Here is a 20,523-nt window from a genome sequence, read left to right as displayed (position 1 = left end):
CCTGCCACGAGCAGGTGCTTTTCCTCTTCCTCCTCCTCCTCCTGCCGGAGCGGCAGGTTGCGCACGCGCGCTGGAGGCGCAGGTGCGCCGGGGCTTTCCCTCCTCCTGGCTTCCCCCCTCCTCCTTCTCACGCGCGCGCGCGCGCGCTTGCGCATGCGTCGTCTTTCGTGCCTCGCTCTTTTTCTCTCGCTCCGCTCCCCTCGCCGCCTCCTCCTCCTCCTCCTCCATTCCGCGGAGCTGCAGGTGCCAGGAGGAGGCTGCTGGGCGGCGGCGGCGGCCCCTCCCCCTCTCCTTCCTCCTCCCCCCTCCCTTCCCCTCCCCTCGGCTTCGCGAGGTCGGTCTGGCGGCGGCCGTTCCTCCTCAGACGGGAGGCGGCAGGTTGAGGCTGAGAGGGGCGGCGGCAGTCGTCGTGGTGGTGGTGCTGCGGACTTCCCTCAGACCCGCTCCCTTCGCGCCGCCGAGCGGACCAGCGTCTGGCTGACAGACTCGCCCGCGGCATGAACCGGGGCCAACGCGGAGGCGGCGGAGCGGGGAGCCGCGGCGGCCTCGGCACCATGGAAGTGAAGAGCAAGGTGGGTGGCGTCCCCACACCGGCCCTCGCCTCGGCTTTGGGGAGGGGTACTCGGGTTTGTTACGTCTCGCTGAGGTGGGTGGGTGGGAGGGTGCGGGTGCTCTTTCGGGGTCTCTGGGGGTGTTTTTGTTTTTTGGGGGGGAGTGGTTACCAAGGAAGCGGGTGGCCGCGCTTAATCCCGTAGCCCAGAACCTCAGCGCGCAGCAGTGTTTCTGAGCACGTACAAAGGGCATTCTCTTCAGGGCTGACCAATCCCCGGCCCCCCAGTCCGTACCAGGCACCTGAAACCGGGTGTGGGAAGGTGCTCTCGTCCTGGGTAGTGGTCGCAACTAGCAGGCAATCTTAAGCCCCAGCAGTTTATTTTTTTTCCTTTTAAGATTGTGGGGGGAAAGGCACGGTGGTCATGCTGAGAAGGAAACGATTTACTGTACATATTCTGCTGCCTCGCTTGCAGCGATGGCGGGAGAGAGTGTCAGCACGAATTTTTATTATTATTTTGGCGGGGGAACAGCTAAGTGATTCATCTTTCATCTCTGGCCCCAATAGTGTGCCAGGTGACATTTATTTGGGGTGACTAAAGTCAAGGTAGTAATTTCGCTCCTGGAATAATGTGTAATTAGGGTGAGTTGTTACCAAAAATGCGCTTGAGGAGCCACTTGCAGATGACTTATTTTCCAAGAGTAACCTATTAAGAATGTGGCTGTGCTTACCTTTGAAGAGCCCTTTCAAAACACTAGCTTTTCCCCCCATCCCCCACCCCCCACCCCATCTGGGATAGCTCAGTATGAGACTTAATCTTAGGGTTGTGGGATTGAGTCCCACGTTGAGCAAAAGTCTCCTGCACAGCAGGGGGTTGGACTAGATGACCCTTGGGATTCCTTCCAGCTCTACAATTCATTGATATTTTCAAGGTGTGAGCATGTGTATAGTGGTAGGTAGTTCTAATCTGAGCGTGATTACAGAATCAGGGGGTGAAGGTTATCCATGATTAGCATGAATGAATAATAGGGTGTGATTTTGTGTAGGCATTACTGGTTTGTCTTGGCTTTGCCAGTCACCACCACCCCTCAAGTCTCAGCAGTTTTCTTTCTTTTTCTCCTTGTGTTGATGACACTTCCTTTTACCCAAACACAAGGATCCCATATGGCCTGGGCATTTGTGCTTCTGCCAGTGCTTGATGAATGAGCTTGTAAAACCATTGAGAGAGTATTGCTCTGTGTTTTAATGTGGTCTGAAAAAGTGGTCTTGGGATTGGTTTCTATGAAGTATTATGGGGACTGCTAAGTATCCATTCTCGGACGTAGTTTGAGTGTCATGACCATAAAAGTTCTACGGTGTGCAACACAGTTAGTGATACACTATTCTGTTTGCATAGAAAAAAATGTTTTTCTCTGATATCTAGAATCTCTTAATGACTGTGTAAACAGTTGTTTTTTTGTGTTGTGCATTTCTAACCTGATTGCAAGTCAGAATGGCATTTTTAAAGCACTTGCTGCCAATCTCTTCTGGAGAAGGGGGTACAGAGAATGCCATTTTGAGCAAATGAAACAGCCTTTTGTTTCCTGCAGCCCCTGAATTGTTCAGCCATGTTAGTTCAGCTGTAACTTTGGCACTGATCACCAGGGTAGCATGAGGACTTCACAAATTGTGCACACCTTCCTGGTACAAACAGAGTAGCTATTTGGATTTAAAAGGAAGCTAAAGAGACCCACAAATTTTACTGGGGATAATTTTGGGGCATCATAGGCTGTTTTAGGTCTTTGGAATGTTCAGAGTGCCTGCAATTTAGCTGGTTGTGTTCATACAAAATACTTACCCTGGAGTGTTTTCAGAACCTCCTTATGTTAGGGAACACACCCTGGTATACTTTGTTGAAGATTAAAGTGTTCTTTCATTATTTGTATGGTCATGCCGCAAATTAAACTGGTGAGCCATCCCACCACCACAGCCTCTGAGTAACAGGATATGTCTTACTATAGACTGTGGCTGTAATGAAGTGTTTTATCACTCATTTCGTGTTTATTCCTAATTACAAGTGAACATCCATGTACTACTTTGGTCTCGTGGCTATTTCCACATATACTTATGTGGAAAACAGTACTTATGATGGCTAGTTTGCTCCTGGTGGCATCCATCTGTCTCAGGAGACAATGAAGGTGCAAAATTTGGGGGTGCAAATTGCTATGCTTTATATTTAAAATTACATTTTAATGAGGGGGGAAATTATATGTTTGAAGAAGAGAGCTTCTTTCTTTCTTAGGCAAAGTGAGGCTTAAAAACATATTACTCATAATGGAGTTTTTTTTAGATTTAATGTGAAGTAAACACTGTATTATTCTTGCTCTTTCCGGTTTGTTTGTTTGTTTGTTTGTTTGTTTGTTTAACAAGATCTCTACTTGGCATTCCTGTCTATTTACTAAAGCACTAAGTCCATCCCCACCCCAGCTTGTTCCTAAGTTGACCTATGGGGTAATTTAGTATTCATCATCACAAGCCACCTAGAAAAATTCTATACCAGGTAGCTAAGATCACACCCTTGAATTCCACGTGGACATAAAATACCTACCATTCCACATTCTGTACTCAGTCACTTGTGTAAATGAGAGCTGTCTTTCACCTCTATATAATAGGAAGCCCCACTCTCTTCAGTCACTTTGATTGTGACCAAAACTGGGTAATTAAGCAGTGTTAAGGGGTAACTAATCTGTTGAGGGCCTTAAAATCTATATCCTCATACAATCTGTAGTGAAGCATGGTGCAATTAGACAGGGAAAATTCCTTACCGAAATAGAGCGTAAAATTTTGGGAAGTGTAATCCTACAGTTCACTGGCAGCATATGATGGTGGTTTGGGGAAATCCACTGGCAGAGCAGCTACCACATCTCTTTATCTTCGTTCCTCCCTTTTTAGTCAGTGGAGGGAATTAGCTATGTGTAAAGACCCACCTTTGTAAGAGAAATGAAGGGCCTTTGGACTTTGCATCTCACTGCCTTCCTCCAACATGCCCCAGTTCCCCTCACTCCACCAGCAGAAGGTCTGCTGGGGAGGATGAAGTTGGCTAGTGTGCTATGGGACTTCCAGAGGCATAATTGTCCTTACAGACACTCCTCAGCTGGTTTCTGGCTGGATTGTAAGGCTTGTTCCCTTAAATAACTTTGAATATTTAAAATGATTTTTAAAATAGCTTTTTAAAATCACTTAAGCACCATGGGATTAATCCCTCACATTTGCTGTACATGCACTTACACATTATGTACATACACACACTTAACAATTACATAGGTCAGGATCTTGAATTGCCTTTGGCAAGTTTAAGCATAGTGCTGAAAGTAAAACTAGTTTTACAGTTTTACAGAAAGGCCCTAACGCATCTTCTCAAGTTGTTCCGTTTCTCATGTTAAAGTAAAAATGTTATTTCTTTCTCTGGGCAATTAGAATTGTACTTTCTCCCTCAATATTTTACTGGCTTCAGTTAGTTCTTTGTTGGATCTGGATTGTGTGTAGTTAATTTTTGGTACTACATGTCAATCTTCTGAAGAATTACAGTAATATTGTATTGTAACAGAGTGTAGGTTTCTTTAAATTTTAAAATTGTGAGGAAGTAGAATGCAAATAGAAAAGACAACATTACCTGGCACCATAAATCTATTACCTTTGTAAGGGAAGTTACTCCTACAGTGTTGTTGGGTTTTTTAAATTACTTCATGTGGCACAGGTGTAATAAAACAAAATGACTCATCTGTTCTGCCTTGCTGCCAGCTATTATAGGCTTTATAGAATATACAGAGAACAAAACTATTTGTGATTACCGTAATTCCTTAAATTTAAATGTCTCTGGGCCAAGGTGTGGTGTTTGTGCCTTATTTTTAAATTATCTCCATCTGGTGTGTGGACAACATTTGGATGACTATAGTGCTAGAGAGCAAGGGGCAATGTGTTTTTGCTTGTAGTGGCCAAAATAGTCCCAATTAAGCAGCAATATATTGCTTTTAGAAGATCTAAATGAAGGCAAAATGGAATATAAACAAGTACTGTAGTTGGTAGGTACAGTGCCAATAGCTTCATGAGAGTTATTTTTATGTTTCTTTGTCCATTTCCTCAATAAGCTATAGTTATTTTCCAAAATGGATGGTACAAGTTCAGTCTTAAATTCGTACTACTGTTTTAGCAATTTGAAATCTGCACTTATCCTAGGGTTTGTATACCAACTAAGTTTCAATTTGAATCACTCCTAATTTCTACCAAGTATTTGTGTTCTTTAAAAAGTGTATCATTTTAAATTGCCCCCTTAAGCAAATATTCATACTTGATTCCCAAGCTACCAAGTTGCTACTTTTTGTTGTGGTGGTGGTTATTTAACTACCATGCACTTGCTACAAAGAAGGCTCTAAGTGACTTTTGAAAAGGTTGAGTTGGAAAGTGTAATACAAAACCCAAGAAATTATACATTTGAATAAAACCAGTTCAGCAATCCATAAACCCAGCAGCAATAACAAAAACTTAAACAGACCCAGCAGGGGAACAGGGGGGAACCCAGCCGAAAACATACAAACAAAATTCAAGTAAGCAATTGGCTGGCTTGTCATAAAATGCCCGGGAGAAGAGAAGTTTTAACTAGGCACCTAGAATATGCTAATGACAGCATCCAGAGTGTTCAACAGAGTCTGATCTGATTTAATATTTGTATTCCACTTTTCCAACAACAAATGTTGAGCTTAAAGTGGCTCATAATAATTGCAATACAGTAACCTCCCTCTGAACCTCACTCAGGAGGAGCATCTGTGGGAGGGCCTCAGGTGACAACTGAAAGGTCCAGGTAGCTTCATAGCATGAGAGGAACAACAAAAGATAATGGTAATATGAGTTGCATTAGGTTCTATGATGATGCCAATCTGTGTTTAAGCTTAAAAGAGTTGATAAAGAGATATCTGAACTTAAGCATGCTGATGTAAGAATTTTAATATCTGTCAGCTTACTTTAACAAGCAGCAATGATTGAAAAATTCTGTTGAGCACAGGTCAGCCCTTTTAGCTTTGTTAGGATAGTTTTAATCCCATGTCTGCTTGAATGTCAACTTTTAAAAATTCCCTAGCATGATTTATAGGTGTATGCCGTTCTTGTTGGTTTAATCATTGCTAATTTCTATCATCCATTTATTTTTTTTGTGGCTAAGTTTTGCTTCCTTTGGCTATTTTGATTTTAAAGGCTGACTGACACTACTGCCTTGGCTTACTTTTAAACTTGGGTGGACATGGTTTATAGAATTGAACCCAGTTTTTCAGACTACTTTCAGCTACAGTACTGCTTTTGCACAGGCAGAGTGAGGTGTGTAGAAAAGTTGATACATCTTACTGTGCTCACAACTGAAATAGGTAGCCAACAGTGTTACTACTAAGTAGCTGTCTTATATTTATAATGTCTCTTGCCCTATAAGTGGTTAGGTTCACAGTTAAATTAATGGAATAGGTTGAATGCTTGTTTGTTTGCCGAATTACTTTGCAGTGGTACCTCGGTTCTCAAATGAAATTCATTCTGGAAGCCCGTTCAGCTTCTGAAATGTTCAAAAACTGAGGCACTGCTTCTCATTGGTTGCAAGAGTTTTTTGCCCTTAGCGGAAGCCACGTCGCACATTTAGGTTCTGAAAAACATTCAAAAATGGAAGCATTTACGTCTGGGTTTTCGGCATTCGAGAATCGCAACATACAACAACAGGTGTTCAGGAACCGAGGTTCCACTTTATTAGAATGTGTGCATCAAGCAGAAGGTCTGCTTTCTCACTTTATGTGCTGCACTTTGTTGAATAATTTGCATAATCTTCAGAGCTAGGAAACTTCTAGAAGGATGAAGGCTATCATTTTGGCATTCCTTTCAGTTAGGATGGATTTTAAGGCATGTGGTGAGTAAGCAATATTGCAGTGGAACATTTTGCTGTAGAATTGAGTATGGAAATTGCAGCTGCAATGGGACTAGGAACGGCCCAGGGGTGATTGTGCCTTGTGAATTTGTGTGTTTTAACTGCAGGAATGTTTGTAATTGTGAGAATGGTAGGTAGTTTGACATTTAATAGAGTTTGGACAAGCAGGCAAATATTGCATGGGGTGAGGGAGATTCAGTAGTGGATTGTTGGGCCCTGCAGAAGGGTAGGCAGGTGGTGATACCAGTGAAAGGGTTTTGGCAGGCAGTGAACAGTGGCTAGTGGAAAGAGCAATCAAACGGTATGGAGAATTCTAGTATAGGGCAAGTGGAAACTTGGGTCCTCAGTGGAGCACGAGTCCAGACAAGTGGGGTGAGGTTGGTGCATCATGTTCTCCACAGAGATTTAGACCTTCTCTCCAATAGGCTAATCCACTCTGTGGCTTGGTTTTAGGGTTTGTACCTTGTGTTGGTCCAGAGAGACAAGATTAGGATGTTGGTGATGTACTCCATACTCTTCTGCTCATCATCCACCCTAAATGAGAAGGTAGAGGCCACCTCAGAGTTGGGGTTCAGAAATTGTAGCTGGTGAAGGATGCAGAGGCCAAGGTGCTGGATGGCACTACTGGCTGTGGACAGAAATGCACTGGTTGCTAGTATGCTTCAGAGCCCAATCCAAGGTACTTACAATAACATAGAAACCCCTAGACAACTTAGGCTCCAAATATCTGAAGGAGAGTCTCTTCCGATATATAAGCCTATCCAAGTATTAGGATCTGTAAGGGAGGCCATGCTGGTAGTTCTACCATCATATAAATTTGGTCGGGCAGCAGTGCATAAGGGCCTTTTTGTGGTGACCCTCAAATCATGGAATTCTTGAGGTGTGTCTGGCCTTGTCGCGCTATACACTTGATGTTCAGTTGCTGTATACGCTTGATGTTGGATTAAAGTGCACCTTTCTGCACAGGCCTTTGTGGGTGGAAGACATTACACAATTGAGCTGAGAAGACATGGTGAAGGGCAAGCAAGTAATGCCAAATAATATATAAAGAGATAGGTGCTGGAGTGTAAAATTGCCTGAATGAAAGTCACACCTTGTAACCTGGAAGTTCTGCCCACTAATCCTATACATATTGGGACATGCAGTGGCTACTTAGTGATGAAAGACAATACTCTGCACCTACTCAGATACTGTTAGTTACGTCACATGATTAAGAGTTGAGCTCTAGCACTGAAAACAAGTTTCTGAGCAAAGCTCTTCACAAATTCTGACTGAAGCCTGGGTAACCTTGCAGGCAGGTACGTGGATGTCTGACAGGAGTTGACTAGGAGGAATGGAATCTGTTAATTTGATGGGTGTCATGCACTCCGAACATTGTCAGAGATGCATTACAGTATATCTGCAAGTACTAAGCCATGGTTGCAGTTGTGGGCAGTACTTGGTTTTATTTTATTTTTTGTTTTCATAATGATTTCCTCCATAATACAGTGAGGCAGAAAACTGTTTTGATTCATATTAGAATTTGTATTTGAAGTGGAACGCCATTGATTGGTTACATTTATATTGCACCATTCATCCGTTGGATCTCCCTTTCACAAGAACCCTTTAGCTTTCTAAGAGCTGGTAACTTGTGAAAATTCATCCAAATAACTTCTTCGATGAATGGGAACTTTAACTTTATTCTCCTCAATTCTAGTTCAACACTGTTCATAACACCACATTACAACATGGTGTTAAATTTAAGTAGACTTTGTGTATATGTGAACATTTCCTATTATCAACTTCATTGTTTGTTTGTTTTTGTAGTTTGGTGCAGAATTCCGGCGCTTTTCTTTGGAAAGGTCCAAGCCTGGAAAATTTGAGGAATTCTATGGATTACTGCAGCATGTTCACAAAATACCCAACATTGATGTCTTAGTGGGATATATAGACATTCATGGAGATCTCTTGCCTATCAACAACGATGACAATTATCACAAAGCAGTTTCTACAGCTAATCCTTTGCTTAGAATTTTTATTCAAAGAAAAGGTAAGCATATATTTCATCATACATCCTTCAATGAGCTAAATTTCTTTGTGTGTTTTTCCTGATCATTGCTCAAACTGCAGTTTACTGGCTTGGAAGAAAATGCATCATTATATGTATTCACTCTGATGCATTGTTTGATACCTGTTGATTTATTGAGAAAGAATATTGCACAGTTGTGCAGTGTATGGTGGGATTTCATCCTGCTGCATTTCCTTTGCTATGCATAGAGAGAAGTTGGGAGAGGGGAGCATAGAACCATTTGGAGAGGCAGCCATATTTATCTAATAGTTAAATCTTTTTGAAATTCAACCTTGATTAATACCCAAGATCATGCCTTTTAACCTTGCTACAAATCTTGCCTTCCCTACTGAAAACTTTGTTGCCTAGCTTATCATGAAGAGATATAGATCTGTTGGTACTGAAAGAGAGATTCTTTAATAAAATCACAAGCACCACCTACCCCCCAAAGCACATCATTGATAGATAAGCAAAGAAAAAATGTAGCTTTACTCTGAACTCCTCACAAATTATGTATTAGGTTTTTCTCACGTTGATGAAAAACAAACAAAATATTCAGCAGTTTTTATGTATAATAATAAGGGCTCTAAGTCACTGTATTGTACCCTGGAATTTGAATAGCTTGGGAACACCCAGGCAGTGTGATTCCTGGAGTTTCCAGTAAAAAACAAAGGCTCTATTCTGGTTTGGAGAGAAGATGGGAAATGGTCACAGCCTCCCTAATACTGTCGCAAGTCATATTTGCTGTAAGTAGAAGAGCAAATAGTTATATGTAACTGTTTAAATAGAATGCCTTAAAATATGTAAAGTGGCACATTCCAGCTACCTTTTTCTAATCCCTTATATTTTGTAATATTCATCAAAAAAATAGAAGCTGAATCTGGAATAGAAGTAGATGGACTGGTGAGGTCATATTCAGCAGTTCTGCTTAATCTCTTTCAGTAGCCATATGACTAGAGCAGATAAGCTACTTTGTTGGGCTGGGATTATTACTTAACATTTTAGCACCATATGTGTGTGTTTATATGAGTTATTCACTTAACAGTTATTTATTTATTTTAAAGTATTTCTAAACTGCTAAATATATTAAACATCTCCAAGTAGTGTACAGTTGGGAAAGCAATGTATCATTAAAATAGTAAAATGAAAGCTGAATACTGGATAGACAGGTGTTCTGTGTCCCAAGTTGTCATCTTCGTGAAGTGGGAAGATGACTTGCTCTGGAGGGGTGGTATTCCCCAGGAGGCAGCAGGTCTGGAGGCTTGGGTGGCCATGGTGGCAAGGAGTGTCACCAAGCTCATATCACCCTGTTCCATACTTCAGTGGTTTTTAAAGCTCTAGAATCCTTCACAAGATCTATTCAGAATTACAATTCTCATTTATTCAGCATACAATGCAAGCTTCTGTCAACAGTTCATTAGCAACTGTATGAATGCTGTTACCAGTGCTCCAGCCTTACCTTCTACATTTGTAACTTAATATTTCCAGCTCTGGTTTGTTTGCTAGCTACACCCCTGTTTGGACAGAAACTACTTAGCTCATAATACTCCATGCTCTCATAACTTCCAGATTTGATTACTGCAATGCATTCTGTGGGGCTACCCTTGAAGATTACTCAGAAACTTGTTTGGTCCAAAATGCAGTGGCCAGATTACTGGTTGGAGTTCCATTTAGATCTTTCATAACCCCTGTTTTTAAACAGTTGCATTAGTTGCCAGTTCATTTTAACATCCAATTCATGGTGCTCATGTTAGTGTTTAAATCTGTAGGAACACCTATTTCTTTTCTTTCTATGGTTCCAGAGAGAGTGAAGTCCTCACTTGACCTGGACAGGGCCTTCCAAAATGTTCATGTTGGTAACACACTTTTTAGACATACATCATTTCGCGACACGGTAGTTTAGTTTTGCTAGCAAACCGGAGGTTAAACTAACCCCTTTCCAGCCCTGGGAGGAGCGTGGGGAGCATTTGTGCGACACACCTACACATTGCAGCCAACACACTAACATGTGGTGACACACAGTTTGGAAGGCTTTGGCTTAGGGTATATGCAATTAATATATTCCAGAATTTGATAACTGGCATACCAGTTCATACAGGCAACGACCCGATTTATGTGCATCCAATTGACACTTGTATCACGGCAACCCAGAAGTGGCTGGAAAAGTGGGTGGAATGGGCTTATGTGCACTCCGCTGTCACACACAATGTCCCTGTGTAAATCGGGGTTTGCCTGTAATGACAAAAATATGGATATATTTCTTTAGTTTACAAGTGACACAATCTTGCATGTAATTCATTGCCTACTTTAACAGAGTTTAAAGTGAATCTGTATCCAGTTTTTTAAACTTGTAGATCAGAAAGCAATTCTGAAGTTTCAGTCTTAGGCTCTTTTTGTTCATGATTATGCTGTGTTCACGCACTATGCAGTAATTAACAATTGTATTAATAATAATAATAATAATAATAATAATAATAATAATAATAATAATAAATTCCTTCCAGTAGCACCTTAGAGACCAACTAAGTTTGTTATTGGTATGGGCTTTCGTGTACATGCACACTTCTACTTAGTTGGTCTCTAAGGTGCTACTGGAAGGATTTTGTTTGTTTCGACTACAGCAGACCAACACGGCTACCTACTTGTAATTGTATACATGTTCTTCTGTACAAGACATTAAAATAAAGGTGGGGGTGGGGAGAGACTTGCCATAGGAATGTACCTAATTTGGAATGCTATTCTGGTACTACAATATTTCCAGTATATAGCATATATGGGGCAAAACAACATAGATTAGGTTTTATACTGAAGCATTAAAAATTCTTCTCTCATTTAATTCAGTTATTTTGCTACACTGGAATATCTGAGGTTATAATTTTTGGAAGAGTTAAAAAAAGAGAGAATCTAATGGCCAGGCTTCTGCAGTTTAAATCTAATACAAATGCATGGAATTGGTCTTTCTGAAACAATGCTGCACAGAGTTGTCATGCCATTGACTGCAATGTAAGAAAGAGCTAACTAGTACAATTCCCTGGCTGAGAAGCATTCCACATTTAATGATTTTATAAAAGGCATCTAACATTCTGCATTAAAAATAAATTCTGCAAACTTCTAGCCTTTTCTCATCTAGTTGCAAAATAGATGTCCAGGATGTATTTGGCAGAGATGTCTGGAGCAAAATATGCCTATTACTATATATAGTAGAGTATTTTAGAAGGTAGATTGGGTGAGGAGGAAGAAATAATATTCAGAAGGGTAAAATTTCTGTCTTAAATACAATATAATCTTTCTATGTCTTATTTTTTTAATAAACAAATGCTGTAACTTGAGAATTTATTAGGAATAGACCTAGAAATGTGTTCATTGCAAAACCAGCTCTGAGGTTCTCAAACTCTGCATATACTAGTACTAGTTGCTTAGTTTTTGTGCATTGTAATCAGTTATGCCGAATTTTAAACTTAACAGTACACTTTAAACAAATGCAAATAGTATTTGTGTTTCAAAACATAAGCTAATAACAAACACATGTTAAACAATTAATAGTGTAAATGATTGTATACATAACCATTTTCATCTGTGGAGTTTCAAGGGCAGTCATTTTTTTAAAAATAGGTGTGACAGTTTTCTAATTTGTGTACTACATGCTTTCAGAAGAGCTGAGTAACTGGCAACCAAGCATAGACAACTGCACAGTGCTTGATAAAGGCTCTTGTGTGGGTTAGGTCAGTATAAGCTTTACCTAATGTCTCATTCTTTGTGTTGAGTTGGCAATATGCTGATTTGGTTTCACACCAGTGAGCATGCTTATTAAAAGCGGCTCACCTTTGTACCTTATAGGCATTCACCTTATTTATGGCAACACTTTTTACTTCTGGTTTCTTGCCAAAAGTTTTTCACTGTTCTAAACTGATTGGTTGATGTCAGAACAATAGTACCTTTGTACTGAAGGATATTGCTTAAAAGAATTTATTCAAGGGTTGTTGAGAGGCTAAACAGTCATGCTGCCTGACTAAGTTTATAAAGATCAGACTTTATTATTTCCTATTTTTTGCATTTATTTATCTCAAAACTAGCATTAGAATTGCCATGCCATAAACTCCTTATTCTATTCACCTATTCAAAACAAGTTATAGTTCTTTGCCTTACATAGCAGTTACCGTATTTTTCGCCCTATAGGACGCACTTTTTCCCCTCCAAAAATGAAGGGGAAATGTGTTTGCATCCTATGGGGTGAATGCAGGCTTTCGCTGAAGCCTGGAGAGCGAGAGGGGTGGGTGTGCACCGACCCCTCTCGCTCTCCAGGCTTCAGGAAGCTATCCGCAAGCCGTGGGAGAGCTGCGCGAAGTCACGTAGCCCTCCCACGGCTGGTGGAGAGCTGCCTGCACCCCGAAGCCTGGGGGCGCGCTGAGCTCAGTGCCCCCAGGCTTCGGGCTTTGCGCAGCTCTCCCACGGCTGGTGGAGAGCTGCCTGTTCTGGGGGCTGGGATTCCCCCGCCCCAGCCCCGCGACTGGGGGGGAAATATTTTTTTTTCTTTATTTCCCCCCCCAAAAAAACTAGATGCGCCCTATGGGCCGAAAAATACGGTATATTGCCTTTATTTAGAATGTGTTGTCATACATCAGTGAGTCTATTCACATGTCATTGGGTCATAGTTAGTCCAAGACAAACCATGTCTTACCCTGAATGAGCAGCATACTGGTACATGCTGCTCAAGTTGTCCCTGCTCCACTCCTACCTTTGCCAAGAAAGAAAGAAAAAACAAATCAGTATACCTGAAGGAACATCTTCACCCCCATCATTCAGCCTGGACACTGAGGTCCAGCTGTGAGGGCCTCCTGGTGGTTCCCTCACTGCGAGAAATGAGGTTACCGGGAACCAGGCAAAGGGTCTTCTTGGTAGTGAAACCCACCCTGTAGAATGCCCTACCATCAGATGCCAAGGAAATAAACAACTATCTGGCTTTTAGTAGACATCTGAAGGCAACCCTGTTTAGGGAAGTTTTTAATATTCTGTTGGGAGCCGCTCAGAGTTGCTGGGGAAACCCAGCCAGATGGGTGGGGTATATATTATTATTATTACTATTATTATTATTATTATTATTATTATTATTATTATTATTAATTTAAAGCCAAGAACAAACCTTAGCTTCCACTCACTGTTTAGAAACAGACCATGAGTACTGGCTCACATGCAGCACTAAAGCAATATTCTGATTTGCTTCTTCCTGGTTCAGTAAGGGGAGGAGTGGGATGAGCCTGATTTGAGCTATGTGCACATACCAAGCCACTTTTTCATGGTAAGCCATAATTTCTTTCAGGCTGTGACTCAAAATGATATGCGAACTATGCCAATGAGTTTCGAAAGGTAGACCTGGAAAAACAGGAAACATTTATTTGAAAGGAAGTACTGGTAATGCAGAAAGGAGTTGCTGATAAAAGGTTAAAACACAACCTGCTATAATAGTTTCCACAAGAGGTTGTGAGAACTTTATTTTGCACATTCTTCAACTGCTTATTTTCTGTAAGAGTAACTGTTGCTCAGCTAGTATATTTTCTTCATAAAAGGCTTTTTATGTTCAAGACTATCAAAGTGATTATCAATAGACTTCCTTCAGCTGTGTAGGTGTTACATTGCTCCAATTCTGTTTAGAAACATGGAATATACACCCAGATAAGCTGCATGACGTAGGTATCTTGGTCTGTTTCCAGTGCTGCACAGCATTTTAAAAATTGTTTCCTGACAAGGGCATTGTCCTTTCAAAATGAGGCACCATGTCTGCATCTTTTTGGGAATATGAAAATCTCAGTGAATACATGAGTTGCTGGTCCTTAATTCTTAAACTAAAACCTGAATAAAAGAAGGTTTTAAAGCAGAAGAATCTTTGACTTTATTGAATTTAACATTTTAGTTACATTGCTATTGAAGGGAAAACTGCTACTCATAAAGACAAACAGTAAATGAACTTTCAACTTGGACTGAAGTTGAACACTGGGGAAATTGTGTTCATAACAGCATATTTAACTTTAACCTGGGTTAAAATTTCTCTTACTGGTGCTGTCTTGGAATAAGTACATTTCATTCAGTTCTTGGTTTCAGGTACATGCACTACTCATTCCTCAAGTTAATAATCTTTCAGCTCAACTATTGAGGGATGTACTTGGAGATTCTTTCTAATATAGGAGTTGATAGTATTTGCATAACTTCACATTTCCAGATTAATTTTATTTATTCATTTTATTCCCATGCTTGTTTACATCTTAGGCCTTTCCTAGGTGTACCCTGATCCTCAGGAGTGGTTTGGGGGCATACAGGGTGTTAGGGGGGGCATGGACTTCTTTATGTTGAATACTACCCATTATGTTTTGTTAGTATAATTTGCTGACTTCTGTCTACCCATTCTTGACTTTTTCTTTTCCAGCCCTCATAAGCTATTGCCCTCCCTCACACCTTTCTCCAGTGCAAGAAGATGGTTGCTAGGGATCCAATTTCTAACACATCTGAGATGCTGTCTAATATCAATTAACATCATTTTGCATTGCTGGTTCTCAAGGAAATCAGTGTCATTCCCTTACATACTGCCAAATTCTTAGGTGGTCAGTTCTAGGTGAAATGTTCAAGATTCCCCAGCCCTTGTGCCCCAACCCCCTTTCAGGTGGTAGTTGTACCTGGTGTGACAAAGCAACTCAGAAGGAGAAGGCAGACAGAGGTGTAGGCATGCTGAAGCTTAGAACTTAAGTTACTGCAGAAGCAGATGGTGTTTTTTTGTTTTTGTTTTTACTATTCCCATTTCCTTTTATAGCTCCCCTAACAAGGAACCTTCCAAAACTCTGGAAGATGGCATATTTGGGGGGGGGGCTACAAGGGGAAAGAGGACTAAGTGAAAATCACATCATTTCACTAGCAGTATCCTCTGATGGATTGTAAGACAACTCGGGATTCAAGCCTATCTCTCTGCCCACCCTGCAAGCTTAAAGGTTAATCATAGAAACATATCTGGTTGTATTGTTGTTGTTTGGTTGTGTCTGACTCTTCGTGACCCCATGGACCAGAGCACGCCAGGCACTCCTGTCTTCCACTGCCTCCTGCAGTTTGGTCAAACTCATGCTGGTAGCTTCGAGAACACTGTCCAACCATCTCGTCCTCTGTCGTCCCCTTCTGCTTGTGCCCTCAGTCTTTCCCAACAGCAGGGTCTTTTCCAGGGAGTCTTCTTTTCTCATGAGGTGGCCAAAGTATTGTAGCCTCAGCTTCAGGCTCTGTCCTTCCAGTGAGCACTCAGGGTTGATTTCCTTAAGAATGGATAGTTTTGATCTTCTTGCAGTCCATGGGACTCTCAAGAGTCTCCTCCAGCACCATAATTCAAAGGCATCAATTCTTCGGCGATCAGCCGTCTTTATGGTCCAGCTCTCACTTCCATACATCACTACTGGGAAAACCATAGCTTTAACTATACGGACCTTTCTCAGCAAGGTGATGTCTCTGCTTTTTAAGATGCTGTCTAGGTTTGTTGTTGTATTAACCCGATCTTTAAAAAATAATGATGAGTACAGCACTTTTATATGTGAACAAATGTGTCAGCAAATGTGTCCTCTTTTTTGCTCTTCAAACTATGGCAACCCGAGAATACCCTTCCTGTCTAGTATTTGGATCCTGAGTCTTTGAATGTGTTAGTACTTGATAGTGTATTTGATTTCAGACATGGCCTAGAACTAGGACTAGGTACTGCTACTAATTATACAATTGAATGCATAACACATACCTTTTAAATATTAAAATCCTTAGCACACACAAGCTGGAAAGCTATTCAACAGTAGTACCTAATCCACTATTCCATTGTCTTTGTTCCCCTTAATGTAACATCTAGCTATATAGTGGTCTTCACTTAGAATTGCCATAAGATCTGTGCATAATTGCAGATTAAAGTAAGCTTCAAGTTTCAGTACTATACACTTATTGTTGTTGTTGTTTAGTCGTTTAGTCGTGTCCGACTCTTCGTGACCCCATGGACCAGAGAACGCCAGGCACCTCTGTCCTCCACTGCTCTGTCCTCCACTATACACTTACCTGGGAGTAAGTCCCATCAAACTTGAAGAGAAGCACTTCTGAATTCACTTGTGTAGAATTTCACTGTTAGTGTATCAGATATGATTAGCATTGGTATCTTGTGCTAAAGCCATAAAAAACATTTTTTCATAACAGTAGTTTTCAAAAAAAAATAATATTATCTGGGGTTCTTTAAATTCAAAGGCCAGTAATAGCAGACAAGGTTGCATGAAGAACTGTTTTCCTGCCACTGCTGGGCTTCCCCTGCAATCTGTAGCTACAAAGTAGGGTGTGTTCTGAGTATATGCAGAAAAGCAGGTGAGACCCATTGACTCATATAAATGTCCCTCATGAACTGAGTGTGCAACTTTAAAGCATGATCCAAAATACAACTTTCTAAGACTTGAAACTGATGGGATTCATATTGATGTCCTGTGGCATATGGGAAAGGACCTGGATTAATTTTAGGAGCAAATATATAATCAAATCATTGGATGAAGTATTCAGTTGGCGTGGTATTCAGCTAAGATTTACTTTGAGTAGACATTTTGAAATTAATGAAGCTAACTTGGTCATGTTCATTAATTTCAATAGGTCTACTCTGAGTAAAACTTGATTTAATATTACCCTTGGTCCTTAGGAACTGTATGCTAAACAGATGTACTACTACCTGAAATATGAAGAAACGACTTATAATCTTCTCGGTTATAATCAATTATTTATTACGGGCATCCCCAAACTCGGCCCTCCAGCTGTTTTGGGACTACAACTCCCATCATCCCTAGCTAACAGGGTCTGTGGTCAGGGATGATGGGAATTGTAGTCCCAAAACAGATGGAGGGCTGAGTTTGGGGTGCCTGCTTTATTATAATTAATTTTCTTAATTAAAAATCAGTATATAAATTCAATTAAGCAGTGGATTAAGGCTTATCTCTCTCTGCTTAAAACACCTTTTGCTATAATAACTGAATGAAATCCATGGAAGAACATTCTTCAGCTTGAGTTGCAAGCCGTTGGTAGTACTAATTTGCTGTTAAACCACTTGTTAGAAGTGTCTTCAAATGTTTAAATATGTTACTTATTTAGTCTGTTGCCAGCCATTTTACCTACTCTTGATGAGGGGCAAGGGAGGGAGCTTGTGGAATGGTATTTGTTTTCAGGAGATTAAAACCAGGTCATTTGGCCACCATCCCAATATTTGGCAGCATTAGGTCCACTGGCTGTTTGCCTTTCCTCATTCTTTTTATTCTAATATACTGAAACTCAAGAAGAAGAAAAATGTAACCTAGAATTACACATTGACTAAAGAATTGCAAGTACATATCTTATAAGCCATTGACGGTTCTTTGGAAAGCTCTGAGTTTTGCTCTTCCAGTGCTAACTTCTTTGCTTAAAGTCCTAGAGCTAAGGATGTTCCGGTTGAGAGCCATGTGTCACATTTAGTGGGCTATATAAAATAAAGCTCAATACAGACATGTGCAGCTACCTTGTTCCTTGAATCCCATTTTTCTTGGACGAGGCCAGCCTGTGTAAGTTCCATTTAGCAGATCAGGAGCAAAACATTACAGAATGCTGAGAACTATTTATTTAGGAGCTCTTTAATGGCTAGTGCCATATATGCTGACTGGGCTTATTTTGTACTCCAAAAATTAACATGTACCCCCCCTTTTCTCTTCCCATTTGTACAGAAGATGCAGACTACAGTGCCTTTGGGATGGATACCATAACAAGGAAGAAAAATGTCTTGACAAATGTGTTGCGTCCAGATAACCATAGAAAAAAGCCTCACATTGTCATTAGCATGCCGCAAGACTTCAGACCAGTATCTTCTATTATAGATGTAGACATACTTCCAGAAACCCATCGCAGAGTGCGGCTTTATAAATATGGAACGGACAAGCCTCTAGGATTTTATATACGGGATGGCTCTAGTGTCAGAGTAACGCCTCATGGGTTAGAGAAAGTACCAGGAATTTTCATTTCTAGGCTTGTTCCTGGTGGACTGGCTCAAAGCACGGGCTTATTAGCTGTAAATGATGAAGTTCTGGAAGTAAACGGTATAGAAGTTTCAGGTAAAAGCCTTGATCAGGTTACAGATATGATGATTGCTAACAGTCGAAACTTAATAATTACTGTGAGACCAGCGAATCAGAGAAACAATGTTGTTAGGAACAGCCGGACTTCTGGTAGCTCAGGACAGTCTACAGATACCAGCCTTCCAAGTTACACTCCACATACTGTGCCCATATTCCACCCTGAAGAAGAGGAAGACAGTGATGAAGATGATATTATTATTGAAGATAATGGTGAGCCACAACAAATTCCAAAAGCGGCTCCTTCCAGTGACAGCATTGAGTCACTGACACAAACTGAAACCAATCATGAATCTGTGCAGAATGGTTTAATTTCTTCCAGAGAAGTAAACTTGTATTGTTCAACTGGCAGCATTAACATGGAGTATGAAATCCAGGACTCAGACCCAAAGACTTTAGAAGAAGATGGGACAATCATAACATTGTGAAACTACAACAGCTTATTTGCTAAAAAGGCCATAAGAATTTTTTTACTTGGCTGTATTCATGCAGGACGTACCTCTCAACTACCATACTCCAATGACTTTTGATATCTGCATAACGGATTAGAGCACTCTGCTGTGATTCACAGGAACTGTTCCATTTTGATACCCAGCTGAGAAACAAGTGTTTTAGGAACACACACTGACTGGTTCTGTGGTTCAAGGCAGGACAGCATTTCCATGACCTAAAATTGTGCAGGTCTATTTTTCAGAATGTCAGTGTCTAGAAGGAGCCCCACCGTTTAGTTTATTGTCCTGTGATCTGGTTCCATGTATTCTTCATGGAACATGTTTTCATTTAATTGTGGATTTGAGTATTGTCATAGGAGAACCAGCCTGAACCATTTTTCAACACGAGAATGTTAATAAAATAACCAAACATAATCTTCAACAATTTTTGGCCTTCTTACTCCATACTCCAGACATGTGTAAATTTTAATAATCTGGAATGTTAATAATCAGTGCAATCCTATTCATATTTACTCAGAAGTAAGCTCCATTGAGTTGAACTCTGCTTACTACAAGCAAGTCGGTATTGGATTGCATTCAATGAGTTGATTGACTTCAGTTGTTTTAAAATTTCTTGAAGCAGTTCACAAAATCAGAAGGGAGAGAACTATCCATTGGATTTATTGATTTGATAGTTATAAAGTGTAACTTTTTTTAAAAAAAACCTTTTAAACTGTATTGTGATCTACTACTGGTGTTGGAGGGATAAATCACTGCTATTTTGTATGGATTGGATAGCTCACTAAAAAAAATGAAGTTATTTGTCTGATCATATATAGATGTGTACATTTACCCTTTTTAAGAGAAAAACTGTGATCTTGAAATATGATGCAATCAAGCTCCACAAAAACCAATTGGATTTTCCATTTACATCAGTGGGAGTTGTATTGTACCCATAATGTGAAAGTCTTAAAATATTATTCCTTTTTGTTCCCTAATTAGTTCTCTTGGTTCATGGCATCCGCTACTGCTGTAACTGTTATGGAATGAATATAAAAATGCAAGTGCTAATGACAGATTTGGCTAACATAAATCTTATTGCTTATGAAGGTTCTTTTGTAGTGGAACAGTTCCCAAAAGGAGGCAAATTATATAACCACAAATAAACCAGTTTAGAATGTTGGTTTTAGTTACTTTCCCCTTGACAAAATGCTTTCTATTTATAGAATTCTAAGCAAAGGGCATCCTAATATTTATCCTTTGGGCATGTGCTTATTCCTTTTTCTTCACATAATTTATGACTGAAGTACAGTCCACTTGAAGAGGGTTCCACAAACAGATAATGTGTGTAATCAGGTAGCCATTTTCATGGATGCATATGTTTGGTACGACTATGGATCTTACCATGGTTCATTATATGGTAGATA

At 40.4% G+C, this 20,523-nt stretch overlaps 1 protein-coding gene across 1 annotated transcript; it reads left to right on the top strand.

Annotated features, from left to right (window-relative positions):
* Positions 1–209: 209 nt before the first annotated feature.
* Positions 210–19,582, top strand: PARD6B (par-6 family cell polarity regulator beta). The gene is made up of 3 exons (XM_081914062.1): positions 210–572; positions 8,292–8,514; positions 18,261–19,582. Exons 1-3 carry the CDS (start codon positions 498–500, stop codon positions 19,091–19,093), a joined length of 1,131 nt encoding a protein of 376 aa, XP_081770188.1. The 5' UTR covers positions 210–497; the 3' UTR covers positions 19,094–19,582.
* The last annotated feature ends 941 nt before the right edge of the window (positions 19,583–20,523 follow it).

Source organism: Podarcis melisellensis, assembly GCF_964234715.1.
Source record: "Podarcis melisellensis genome assembly, chromosome: 6".
In the NCBI taxonomy this organism is placed as follows: domain Eukaryota; kingdom Metazoa; phylum Chordata; class Lepidosauria; order Squamata; family Lacertidae; genus Podarcis; species Podarcis melisellensis.
This window is presented reverse-complemented; position numbering and strand designations above follow the sequence as displayed.

What these genes read in the sequence shown, in the direction of transcription:
- PARD6B (XM_081914062.1), top strand. Translation starts at nt 498, where the DNA reads ATGAACCGGGGCCAACGCGGAGGCGGCGGAGCGGGGAGCCGCGGCGGC. An exon ending in CCATGGAAGTGAAGAGCAAG is followed by an intron (nt 573 to 8,291) that starts GTGGGTGGCGTC and finishes TTGTTTTTGTAG; the next exon opens with TTTGGTGCAGAATTCCGGCG. An exon ending in AATTTTTATTCAAAGAAAAG is followed by an intron (nt 8,515 to 18,260) that starts GTAAGCATATAT and finishes CCATTTGTACAG; the next exon opens with AAGATGCAGACTACAGTGCC.